Below are 13,563 nucleotides of genomic sequence, written 5' to 3'. Positions count from 1 at the left end.
AACTAGTTCCTCTAGGCATATGTGTATGGTTTAAGTTATTAATAATGTGAACTCATGGTTTTAGGACAGGGTTCCCAAGGAGCCTTTAGGCCTAGTAAACATTAATTTTGCTCAGAAAGCCTTTTATTTGTCTCCAGGGCATTTGGATGTTTAGGGATCTTACTCTGATTCTTAAAAATTGTTTGTTCCATTGGCTTTGGCTGATTCCTAGAAATTGTGTGGCATCAGCAGTGGGAGAGTAAGTAAAAACACTCTTGAGGCAATCCCATCTTTCATCACTGAACAGCATACACCAATATAAATGATGGTACCAGCAGCACAGGAGCTTAAAGGCATTTTCACAAGTCTAAACTTGAAAGGTGTATTGGCCTGTGACCACACTGATTTAAGAGCCTTGAATCTCGTCAACCCCCTGTATCCTTCAGGCTTCATTGGAAAGCTGGCTGGTTCCTGATGGTCCCAGCTATCTGGATGTAAAATCAACTCCTGGGTTGCCTTAGCTAGGAACCAGGGGCCTGCTGGTTGCAACTCATGGATAGTAAAGGGGCAGCAGATGCAGTAGCTGAACGTTTCTGGATCTGCTCCGGTATTTCAGGCCTGCGGGTAAAATCGAGATGGAATTCTATCTTCTAAAGCTGCAGATTGCACAACTCAGGCCCGCAGAGGCGTGGCAAGAGCAGAGCGTCCCAGCAGCCCTAAGGTACGCCTTCTCCAATCGCTAGGCAGGAGAAAGGCCAAGGCGTGGGTGGGCTTTGGGGCGGGACAGGGCGGGAAGTAGGCGTAGCGTGGGTACTGCTCCACCCAGTCCTTCTGGCTCTTAGCCTGCGGGGTTGGGGCTGGCGCAGCTCTAGTTCCTTTCCTCCTCTGCCGCCTGCGCTGCCTCCGCCGCCTCCGCCCGCCTTCGCCTGCCTCCGCCTCAGTCTCCCACGCCTCCGAACAGGCCGCGGTTACCGGTTTGCGATTCCCGGGCTTAAACTCTACAGCTCCAGTGTCCCGGTGTCGGTGCTCCTGCGAGATGACGCTCAAGTCGAGCTAAGGCGAGGGTGGGAATAGCATGCGCACCGCGCTCTCGGACCTCTACCTGGAACACTTGCTACAGAAGCGCAACCGACCTGAGGTTAGCTGGACCTCTGGGGTCCTCGGGGTTCGGGTTGGGTCTCGGCTCCAGGCCTTTCCATCTACTTCTGGATTTGTCCTATCCGTAGCCTTGTTCCTGGGTGATCTGCCCCGGAGGACCTGATCTTGAGTGTCCTGTTCCCAGGGTGAAGGCCTTCGCTTTGGGCCGAGTTCATACTGAGATCTGGGTGTGGTGAATAGTTGTCTGGGGCAGCCCTCCTAGGTGAAAAATCCCAATAGGCTGACTAGGACCAAATGCTTACTGAGGTCAAAGAAAACTTGCTCATGGATGGTAACAGAAAGACTTTAAGAAGAAAAATGAAAGACTTTAAGGAACACATCCAAGAGAAGATCTGCCTGGTTGGTTGTTGATCATTTGTGTTCAGTCTCACAGACATTGTGAAAGCCAACTTCGTGCTCTAAAGAACTCGCCCTGTGTTCCTTTACATTTCATTTCAGCAGGTCCCCTTGTACTTCGTTGTAAATTAGTGTAGCCTTCATATTCCAGTGTTAAACAGTAAATAACTACTAATCTGCGGAGTCAGAGGCCCCCAGAAGAGGCTATGGATTATATTAGATGTAGCATGTCTTACTCAAATTCAGTAGGTTATAGTGTGAACCCTGCTTACTTCTACTCCTTTACCCTGCTCCCTCTACTTTCTAGTCCCTTCTGGGAGATTTATTGAGTTGCTTACGATACAGCAAAGCCGGATTTGTGACAAGCAGGTACAATTGTTAAACAACATACATTACTTAAACAAAATGTTCAAAGATAATACTAGGTGAAACTGAGAAAAATATTTTTGGTTGTGATTCTAGTCTTTAACGGCTGAGCCATTTCTCCAGCTCAGAAACTGGGAAAAATAAAACCAAAAATCTTTACAGGAATGGTACCTTGAGCAAAAAACCCTCTTATGTGTTTTGATCACCTTTTTTTTTTTAGATGAAGGGAAAAAAAAAGGAAAAGTGAAGAATTGGTAAGAAAAAAATGTGTTTATGACAATTGTATTCTGGTTCCCTGATTCTTTTCTTCCCGTTTTCTTTTCCTAACCTCTGGTGTCATTTACCCTCCCCCAGCCAGTTTTGGAAGTACGGTTATTTAATCTTGCCTTTTCTATGTTCCACACCCACGGTCCTCTTTTAGTAACCCTGACAGAGCAGTTCACTGCTTAGGGGAAGAACCTGTGCACCAACTAAATGTCAGGAAATTTTATCTTTCCTGCTGACAAGTAGGAAGACATTTTGCTTTTTGTTTGTTGTTTAAGGCCTCACACTGTAGTTCAGGCTAGCTTGTAACTTTATTTATTATCCTGACAGGCCTTGAACTCCTGGCATTTCTGCCTCAGTTTCCAGAGTGATGGAATTATAGGCATGAGCCAACAAGTCAGACTTCAGGACATTTTTAATTGTCACAACTAAATGTATTTAACTTTTTACAGCAATGAATTAGCAGACCCCCAAATGTCATGACTACTGAAAGAAATATCTGTTCCTGATGTTCTAGTTCAGTGTCTTATCAAAGAGCAAAGAGCAGAACTTATGTGGTAAAACGCTAATCTACTTAAGCCTCTGTGACCACAATAAAACCAGATTCCTATCTGTAAGGTATCTAAGTCTTACCGGTTTTAAAAATTAGAGTCATAAATATCCTGGAAGTGAAGGACAGGAAAGGAAGAAAACCAACAGATCATACTAAGTAGTGAGAAAATTGGGGTAAATACTAAATAATTTTTAAATGACATTTTATTTTCTAGTGTACATTCTCTGAAAACACAGACTTTGAATGGAAATATCCCATTCTCAAATGAGACAACCAGACCCAAGAAGGTGCTCTTTCTTTGGTAGAATGATAATCAGGAGTAGATTCACTGACCGTGCTGCTCCCTTCTGACTCAGCCAAGACTTGCTTTCTGCTATTGTACATGGAATGTATGGCATTGAACCTTGGTGTTTTCTTTATAGGCTATTCCATTTTTCCTGGAGTACTGTTTGCCCCGTACATCCTGTATTATACAAAATGCAGGCTTCAGCAATGCTGGGCTCTCTGCAGTGTTTCACAGCCCCCTACACCTCCTTCAGAGGAAACATCTGTAGCACAGTTCAAAGGGCAGAGACAGTTTCTCAAAGGAAGTTGAAATAAAAAAAAATAGATGAAAATAACTTGGCAGGGGTGGGGGCAGGGGTAATGGGGGTGAATAGAGGAGGGACAAATATAGTTGACTTTCTCATTTAAAGTAATTGGCTTCAGAACAAGTGGCAGTGAACTGGTGAGCACAGGAATGAACAAACATTTGTTCAGTCTACTGTTAGGCCCTCTGCCAACTGCTTCCACATGGAGAACTTAGAATGCCCAGTCCAAGGAGATGAGTGACCCTAAATACAGAAGAAGAGCCTAGGAGAACCTTAACACCACCTGCCAGTCTTGTGTAGATGCCTGGCTGAGCCCATCTGATGTCCACAAGTACCCACTATTCACATGGACATAACTGTTTCACTTTGTGAGGGGAAAACTACAATAAAAAAGCTAGAGAAGCCATGAAACTAACAATTCCCTAAGGAAGTATAGAGCTTAGAACTATTTAACTATAAATGAAAAGAACTGGAGACACGGGAAAGCCCAAGAATCAGGATTTTTCTGGCAGGTATTGTCTTAAAATCATACATTAACTAGAGCTTTGTTTCTCAGGCACTAAATACATATATCAATCCAAAGGCCACATGTTTAAAGGTCCTTGGCTGATTTGCTTATCTGTCCAGTGCACTCTGGACATCTGCACAGACTTCTTCCACTGAAATAAAACAGGAAACACAAGCAGCTCCATTCCACCTAAAACACTGAACTGTATTTCCAAATACTTGGCCCTTGGTTTCTGCATAGCCATTAGACCAGTGTTGAGATTATGTATAAAACAACATTCGTCAAACCATTTCTTTGTTTTTATTATTTGTTTATTTGGTTTTCTTTTAAGATAAGGCCTTACTATGTAGCTTTAGCTGGCCCGGAACTCACTATGTAGACCAGGATAGCCTCAAACTCAAAACAGATCTGCCTGACTCTGCCTTCAGAGTGCTGGGTTTTAAATCATACCTTTAATCCTACCATGCCTGGCAGTTTTTGTTGTTTGTTCTGTTTTATTTTTTAAATATCATCTCACTGTATAGCCTAGGCAGATTTCAAACTCTTGGCAGCCCTCCTTGTCTCTGACTCCCGAGAGTTGAGATTACAAACCTGCACCACCAGGCCTAGCTGATTAAAATTAAGTTCTTAGCTGGGTGGTCATGGTGCATTCCTTTAAACCCAGCATTCAGGAGGCAGAGGCAGGTGAATTTCTGTGAGTTCAAGGCTAGCCTGGTCTACAGAGCGAGTTCCAGGACAGTCTCCAAAGCTACACAGAAAAACCCTGAATTGAAAAACCAAAAAAGAAAAGAAAGAAAAATTAAATTCTTGTCTCTACTTTGTGATCCATATTTTGAGGTCAAAAAGTAATGTTTACAAACCATTTGCAGTAAAGTAATTCATAAGCCTTAGACTTCAGGAGTTAGTTAAAATAGAAGCACGGGATTCAGAGTTCAAGAAGACAACATGATACCAGGTCTTGTTTTGTAGCCCAGGATTGTCACAAACTCACTTTGTATTCCAGGTTACCCTCAGACTTATTCTTCTGCCCCAGCCTCCCATGTGCTAGGATTACCATGTGGTAGGTGCTACTATACCTAGTTTATAAATAAGACTTTATTGAAACTATATAATAAATTTTGAAACTAGTTAGACTGATATTTACCACTTCTCTTTCAAAATTAGTTTAACTATTCATAGATAGGTCTATGACCTTCCATCATGTTTATAATTTTAAAAGACCAAATTGTCTAGAGGTAATTTGACTTTAACTTCAGCGAATCAGGTAAGTGAAACAACTTGACATCTGACACCAGCCTCTGCTGCAAAGATATGTAGTCACAATAAAGAAAATTATAGCTAGAATGTGGTGGCACATGCCTTTAATTCCAGCACTCAGGAGGCAGTAGCAGGCAGATCTCTGTGAGTTTGAGGCCAGTCTGGTCTACAGAGCGAGTTCCAAGACAGGCAGGGCTACACAAAGAAACCCTGCCCCCCCAAACAAAAAACAAAAAAAAAGATAGAAAATTATCTATTGAGAGCTCTCCAAGACCAGCTGGACTGTGTCTGAAAAAGCATGGGATAAAACTGGACTCTCTGAACATGGCGAACAATGAGGGCTGATGAGAAGCCAAGGACAATGGCACGGGGGTTTGATCCTACGTAATATGATGGCTTTGTGGAAGCCTAGCCAGTTTCGATGTTCACCTTCCTAGATATGGAAGGAGGTGGGAGGTCCTAGGTCTTACCACAGGGCAGAAAACCCTGACTGCTCTTTGGACTGGAGAGGGAGGGGGAAAGGAGTGGGGGGAGGGGGAGAAAGGTGGGAGGAGGGGACGTAGGGTGGGAGGAGGGGGAGGGAAATGGGAGGCTGGGAGGAGGTGGAAACTTGTTTTTTTTCTCCTTTTCTCAATAAAATATATATATAAAATTATATCTTTTTTTGATTAGCTGTCCAAGCAGATATTACTTTTGATGTTCACCTTTCTAAGGGGACAAGATTAAGTACTCTTCTCCATCTCTTTAAACTTCTCAGCCTCTAGCACATATATATCTTAATTTGTTACATTGCTTGCATTTACAATATGTTCTTTATAACTTTTTTAAGATTTGTCTGTCGGTGAATCCAAAAATGTGAAAGTCAGTGATTTCCAGATCCCTGATATTGTTTGGGATGGCAAGATGTTATCTAGCTAAATTCTTACTTTTCCAGCCTTTTTTTGCAGCTTAAGGTGGTTGTACGGCTGTGATCTGGAGCTCTGGCCTATGAGATAAGAAAAGCTGTTCTCTGGAGAAGTTCTGATCTGGGTCCAACTGACCTGGCTCCTCTGCCTTCTTGCCTTGAGAGTGGAGCTGATCCACAGAGTCACAGCTTTTGAATATGTTTCCAGCCCATGACTCCCTTCTTGGATTTCTGACCTCAGACTGATGGTCTGTGGAGTAGTATGGCCCTTCTTCTTAGCTAAAGACTTGAGTGATCAGTGACTGTTCCTTTGCCTACTTTCTGTCTTTTAGAGAATTATTGAATGAAATCTGTTATCCTTGGTGATGCTTTAATGTTTTCTCCATGGGTGATATGAAAAGTGTGTGTTCTCTTTCTATTCCCACTTTGTTCTGAAAACCTGGGTGTGGTGGTGTGTGCTTATAATCTTGGTGTTTGGAAGTCTGAGTCAGGAGGATTGTGATTCCAGCCCCCTTTGAGATACATAATGAGACCCTGTCTCTAAAGGTTCAAATAGCTTGACTAAGAAGTAAGGGAGGATGAGATCCACATAAGTAGTCAGGCTGCCAACTTAAATGGGAATTCTACTCATGTCAGAAAATTCCATCTTGCCAGTTGTAGAAAGGAATGTTGTTTTGAGAACTTGGTGGGAACAGTAGAGTTCCGTTTTCCTGAATATAAATTAATCATTGTGATATAAAATGGAGGGATACATGAGGCTTTGAATGCTGAGTATTTTCTTTAGTGGCATCTTTCAGTATTACTAGTATGTCAGCACTCCCAACAGAGAGCTATACAGTAGCATGGTAACCATAGCCCACATTTACCAACTGCTTCTAAGTATTATATTAAGCTTGCAACCCAGTAAAGTCATCCTGTTACTATCCTCATTTTACAGTTGAAGAAACAGAAGTGCAAGAAGGTCAAGAATCCAAAGTTAGCCAGCAGTTAGTAAAAGAGCCAGAAACCTAATTCAGACAGTACGTTTTTCTGTTAAGTGATGTGTTCTGGGTTTTTAAGTTCTACTTAATATATTATTTTGCTAAATTATTTTATTTTGTTTATTTATTCATGTATTTTTTTTTCAAGGCAGGGTTTCTTTGTATAGCCCTGTAGACAAGGCTGGCCTCGAACTCACAGAGATCTGCTTGCTTCTGTTTAAGTGCTACAATTAAAGGATAAATCTAAATTATTTTCTTAAAATAATTTATACACATAGTTCATAATTTGCAAGGTGTGGTGAGTAAAGTCAGCTCATGAAAGCAATTTCCTTCTCACTCCATCTTGTAGCCAACCACTTTCTCCCTTTCTCGAAATAATCACTGTGCCTTCCAAAGATTATTTGTATGTTTCTAAGTAAATGTGAATACACTAATTTTTTCACTGTTTGTGGTGAAGGTAGCATAATTATCTTCACATTGTTTTATTTTTGATGTAAACAGTTTAAAAATTACCTCTAAGCCCCCTTGTCAGGGTTACATGGTGTCTTCCCACACAATGACTATACTGCCACTGGATTGTTGTAGATTACCTCGGATTTGTGTAAAGTTCTGTGTTGCTAAGTTAATTTTCAAACTCCAACCTTTTCAATAGTGTTACAACATAAATGCCATATGACCATGTCATGTGAGTTTTGGACATTTTAGCTGCAAAACAAGGCAGTTTCTCTTTCTCAACACTTCCCTCATCTGAGGTTACCCATACCCAGTAAATGAAACTATTTCAGTTCTCATTGTCCTTTCCATTACAAAGGAAGCAGTAAGTTGACAGTTTTTGAAGAGCATACCCATGTTATAAGGCATAACGTCTCACAAGTTTCTAGGCAAGACCTCCTTGCCCCTCATCTTTCCACCCTTTTCCCTCTGTGCATGGGCGAGCCACTGAACTTATTTCAGCAGTGTATACATTCTCACATAAGACTTCTTTCTCCCAGAAAAATGAATGGCAAGATACACTTATCACAGCTCTATTTATTGAGAAGACCTTCCACATCTCCCAGTGTCCTTGAGGGCTACCCCTGGGTGTGGCTAGTATATAGCTGCTCATCATTTTAAGCTTGTGTCCACATACCAAACTCATACTAGTTCTTCCTCCTCTGACTTGCTGTGTTGGTTTTGATTTAATATTTTAGGTACAAACATTTGTAGAATAAGAAAGGTAAAATATCTTCAAATTACTCTCAAGTAATTGAAACTTTAAATTGTATGACATTAAAAAACAATGCTACAAGACCTATACAGGATTGAGTCCATCAGTATTTCTTTGTGTATATATTGGACCCTCCTTGTGGGTCTTTTGGCGGTTAATGATTACTGAATAGGTGGTGTAGTCATTAGTAAGCTGCTCTCATCTGTTCTTATGCAAATAACTAATGAAATTCAGAGGAGAGATACCCCAATAATATTTTCCCAGTTTATGTGCCTACCTGCAGGTACAAGAGTTCCAGTTCCGTACCTAATGGCTTGCCTTTTTACGATTTTTTACACTGTCTCTCTCTGTGTGTTATATGTATACATGCATACAATTGTGTGCAACCATGCACTAACACAGAAGCCAGATGTCTTGCCATAGCACTTTTTTTTATCATACTTTCTCTAGACAGGCTCTCTCACTGAACCTAGAGCTATACTGGTGGCCAGTAAGCCATGCTGGTACTCATCTTTACCCCAGACAGAGCTGGGATTATAGATGGCCTTGCTGGGCTTTTTATGTGGGTGTTGAGAATTTATACTCAGGTATTCTTACTTGGACAGCAAGCATTTTTACCTACTGAGCCATCTCCCCAGCTCCCTTTTCATTCTCCCACTCTTTTAAAGTATTTATTTATAGTTTATGGGTGTATAAGTTTATGCACCACCTTTGTGCCTGGTGCCCACAGAGGCCAGAAGAGGGTATCAGATGCTCTTGAACTGGAGTTACAGGTGGTTGTGAGCCACTAAGTAGGTGCTGGGAACCAAACTCAGGTCCTCTGCAAGAGCAACAAGTGCTTTTAACCACTGAGCTCTCTCTCTCTCTCTCTAATCCCCCCTTTTACTCCCTTAATGCTATTCTTCACCAATATTGTATTTGGAAAAATTTAAACTTACTGAAAAGATGAAAAAATTATCATTATGGCTTCTATAATTGACATATTGCTTTATTTGCCTTAACACATATATCTACCTAGAACTACCCATCTATCCCCCTTTTTTTTGCATTTGAAGGCAAGGTGCAGATGTCAGGATATTTCACCCCAAAGAACTTCAGACTGTATATCACTGCCTAGAGTTCATATTTGTTCATGGTGTTTTTGTTTTGGTTTTGGTTTTTTGTTTGTTTGTTTTTTAGTTTTCCAAGACAGTTTTTCTGTGTAAAGTCCTAGAACTCTGATTTGTAGACCAGGCCGGTCTACAAAAAGAGATCCACCTGCCTTTGCCTCTGACTCCCAAGTGCTGGGATTAAAGGTGTGCGACGCCACTGCCTACCTTGTTTATGGTTACTTTTTAAGGTAAATTTTAAATACAGTAAAATGCAAAAATCTTGAGTATACTATTATACACTGTATCATGGCATCAAATATTACCAGCATTCTAATTCTCTTATGCCAGTCCTTTCCCTTCAAGACAACTACTGTCTTAATTATTTACAATAGTTTTGTTTATTCTAAAATCTTACATACATTTTATCATATTGTACATATTCTTTTTAATAAGACTTCCTTTATTCAACAGGTTTCTGAGTTCATCTCTTTTATTTTGTAGTTTGTCTTCTTGTATTCATGAACAACTGGCTTGTGTGTTTTCCTGTGTGTCAACAACTGTGTTGTCTCCTTTTGGGTGGACTATTGGGAACACAAACCTGCTATGTACATCTGCATACAAGTTCCTATGTGGACAGATTTTTTTTTATCTTGAATTAACTCCTAAGAGTAGTATTGCTAGACCATAGAGTAAGCGGGTGTTTATGTTTGGCCCTTTGCAATTTCTGTACTATTTTGCATCTCAATAGACAGTTGTAAGCTGTCATGAGGGTGTTGAGAATTGAACCCAAGTTCTCACAAAGAGCAGCCAGTGCTCTTAACCACTGAGTTTTCTAATCCCTCAGAATATTTTTAATAAAAAATCATTCCTTTATCTTAAAGAACTGGGTTTTCAAAGCTTTTTAATTTCTAATTACAGATAATTGACTGTCCATGGGCCTTTGCTGTTTTATCCACTAATCTGTTTTCATTTGACAGGCTGCATTGAATCAGTTGAATGTTGCCACTGAGGACATGTACACCAATGGGTCTACTGTTCCAGGTAGCCCTGCCCATTCTAAAGGGCAAGAGGCAAGGAAAGTACGTCTCATACAGTTTGAGAAGATCACAGAGGAGCCCATGGTAATTTCTTGTCCTATTGTAATCATCATTTATTCTCTACTAGTAAAATCATTGGGCCATAAAACTGCCAATGGCCACTCATAGAATTGTACAATCTGCCAGCTTCACTGTTTTTTGTCCCCATCTCAAGTTTCTTTCAAAGCAAGCAAGCTTCCTGCTTTTTCTATTTGAGAACTGACCCTGATATAAATGTAAATGGTGTTCTCTGCAATTTTTTTCTTTAGATGCTTTAAAGATTATCCTCAGAAAGGGCTTAAAACAAAGCTTACTGTTCCATTGCCTTTATTCCAGGGAATTACTTTGAAGCTGAATGAAAAACAGTCATGTACTGTGGCCAGAATTCTCCATGGTGGCATGATTCATAGACAAGGTACTCTGGCAGGGAGGAGGGATCCTAAGTCTAGTTTTATTCTGGGATTAATTATTTACTCTCTATTCAGTGGTGTGGGACATGAAGTTTATAGTCCTCAAAACTGATATCATTTTTGTGAAAGTGCCAAGAGATTCTTTGAGTTAATAACTCTTTAAGGTGGGCATGGTGGCATATACCTTTAATCCCAGTACTCAGGAAGCAGAGGCAGGTGGATCTCTAAGTTCAAGACAGGCTTGTTCTACAAAGTGAGTTCCAGGACAGCCAGAGTTACACAGAAAAAAAAAACTTGTCTTAAAAAATATACACCCAAACTGACTCTTTAGAAAATTGCATGGTAAGATCTTAGTATAAACTACTCAGTACCACCATCTCTTCCTCTGTACATTTTTTTTTCTTTTGGTATTTCAAGACAGGGTTTCTCTATGTAGCCCTGGTTGTCCTGAAAATGACTCTGTAGACTAGTACTGCTGTCTGGGGGACCAGCCTCCAGCAGCACAGACAGGGCTTTGACAGGAATCCATGGAGTCAGCAAGTCTAAACTTTCTGTCTGAGGGACGTTAGGGAAAAAGACACTCACAAACTCTCTTGATGGTTTTATTCTTTCTTCTTCTTTATTTTCTCTCTTTATTCTCTCCCTTTATTCTGTCTCTCTCATCTCATGTTGTTTTATAGCCTTTATACCCCAACATTTTCCAGGCAATACAAGAGTTAAAACAGTTTCTCAAGTGAATGAATATAGGTAAAAAACATGTTTTTATCTCCCTCATATGATTCAGCATTTTATGTATTACAGGCAAAAACCAATTTATCCCAAGAACCCACATACATTCATACCCAAGCAACTTGTTATAGATTAACCATGTGGCCAGCAAGGTCTTTTACTGTCAGGCTGCATTTTGCAGTTACAAAGAAAGGGCCAATTACTTTATTACTTATCTTTAAAGGTAATCTTATAAGGAATCTTAAAGTAATCACAAACCTAAACTTTTATATATGAAAAAGAATCATTCAGCTCTACTTTAAATCTTTAGTGTACATATCCATTCATTAATAGTTTTTTATATCAGGAGATTGAGGGCATACATGGGTATAAGGAATTAGTCATCACCTTTGGTCATCAACCAAACCTTACAATACGTCAGCCAGTAATAATTGGTCTGCTTTGTTCTTATTCCCTGACTTTAAAGGGTTCTGTATTCAACTAAGTGCCTTTCTAAAACTTTAGATTGTCTTCTTGGGTTTTCCCCTCAAAGTTATTTAACAAAAATATCTTAGTCTAACTTCATTATTTTCAAAGCTTTGTTTCAGCTGTGATGCACTCTGAGACCTGTGAACACATCTCCCAACATTAAGGTTAAGAGAATTTAAGCTAGCTGGGCTACTGGGACTCAGTTGTTAGTCATTAACTTGAGCTACAATCCATGCAGCTCCTTAGGTGAAACTCACAGACCCTGGCTGTGAACCATATCCTTGTATTTATTTTTATTCACCAAAACTCTGTATAAGCTATCATTGTTATTATCAAATTAGACAGTACATCTTGGGGAGGGGTTATCTTGATAATCCACAGGTAAAAATGCCCAGTAGAACGGGATGTTTCTGAGAGATATTACTATATTATAGGCTGTGGAGATCTCCCCACGGCCACTCACACCATGCTAGATACCAGAGAAAGAGAACCACAGCAAACATGGAAAGGCAGAGCAGAAGCAAAAGACATTCCAGGGTCTGAAGTCCGGTGGCCTTGCTTAAACAAGATTGGCCCATCAGGGGATTCCCTTCTGTTGGGCTGACACCTGGAACTTCAATTGTAACTCGCTGCTCCTCTGGCATGGCCAACAGCAGACCAGGCTGGCCTTGAACTCAGAAATCCATCTGTTTCTGCCTCCCGAGTGCTGAGATTAAAGGCGTGCGCTATCACCACGCAGCCCTCTGCACTTCTTATATATTGTTTTATAATGATATTTTTCCCATTTAGTTAATAAGTGACTCATTACTATATGTACCCGTTACATATGACTGATATGTAACAGTAAACAAAGCTATTTCTCTACCTTCCTGGAGCTTGGATTTTCTCATTTATTATAAAATAATAATTTTATTTATTTTATAAACAGCTTAAATGGGGAAACCAAAATTAAGTAATTATAATTAACTATTGTATTTCCTTAATGTTAGAGTGCCAGCAATTTTCAGATGCATCATTTACTAAAATATATTTTAGGGAGCAATGAAAGAACAGAATAATAAGTTAAAATATAGCATGTTTTTGCAGCTGCAGATAGCCTGTAGGGTACTAGAAATTATGCCCAATATTTGGGTATGGCTAATCCAATGAGTCTCCTACATCATTAATTCCTACCCTTTTATGTTTTAATATGTTTTTTTTTATAGTTTTTTGGGTTTTTTTGTTGTTGTTGTTTTTTTTTGTTTTGTTTTGTTTTGTTTTTAGTTTTTTGAGACAGGGTTTCTCTGTAGCTTTGGAGCCTGTCCTGGTACTTGCTCTGTAGACCAGGCTGGTCTCAAACTCACAGGGATCCACCTGTCTCTGCTTCCCCATTGCTGGGATTAAAGGCATACACCACCACTGCCTGGCCCTTACTATATCTTTGTTTGTTCTTTTTTTTTTTAATTCAAGGTAACATGACATGAATTTGGTAACCAGCCTTCACATAGAATTTTAACATTGAATAACCATTTAAAAGCACATTGGAGGGCTGGAGAGATGGCTCAGTGGTAAAGAGCTTTGCCTGCTCTTCCAGAAGTCCTGAGTTCAATTCCCAGCAACCACATGGTGGCTCACAACCATCTGCAGTGAGATTTGGTGCCCTCTTCTGGCCTGCAGGGATACACACAGGCAGAATGCTGTATATATA

The 13,563-nt window shown here is 40.2% G+C and overlaps 1 protein-coding gene across 1 annotated transcript in view; it reads left to right on the top strand.

The window, feature by feature from the left end:
* The first annotated feature begins 822 nt into the window (after positions 1 to 822).
* Positions 823 to 13,563, top strand: part of LOC121437073 (55 kDa erythrocyte membrane protein-like) — a 29,817-nt gene continuing 17,076 nt past the window's right edge. Inside the window, 3 exon segments of the mRNA XM_041636925.1 lie at positions 823 to 1,117; positions 10,171 to 10,314; positions 10,606 to 10,684. Coding sequence (XP_041492859.1) covers positions 1,016 to 1,117; positions 10,171 to 10,314; positions 10,606 to 10,684 — 325 coding nt within the window. The 5' untranslated portion in view covers positions 823 to 1,015.

Source organism: Microtus oregoni, unplaced genomic scaffold, assembly GCF_018167655.1.
Source record: "Microtus oregoni isolate MIOR12 unplaced genomic scaffold, Mior012 000050F_ref0000143, whole genome shotgun sequence".
NCBI classification, from domain to species: domain Eukaryota; kingdom Metazoa; phylum Chordata; class Mammalia; order Rodentia; family Cricetidae; genus Microtus; species Microtus oregoni.
The sequence above is the reverse complement of the archived record's forward strand: the minus strand, read 5'-3'. Positions and strand labels throughout refer to the sequence as shown.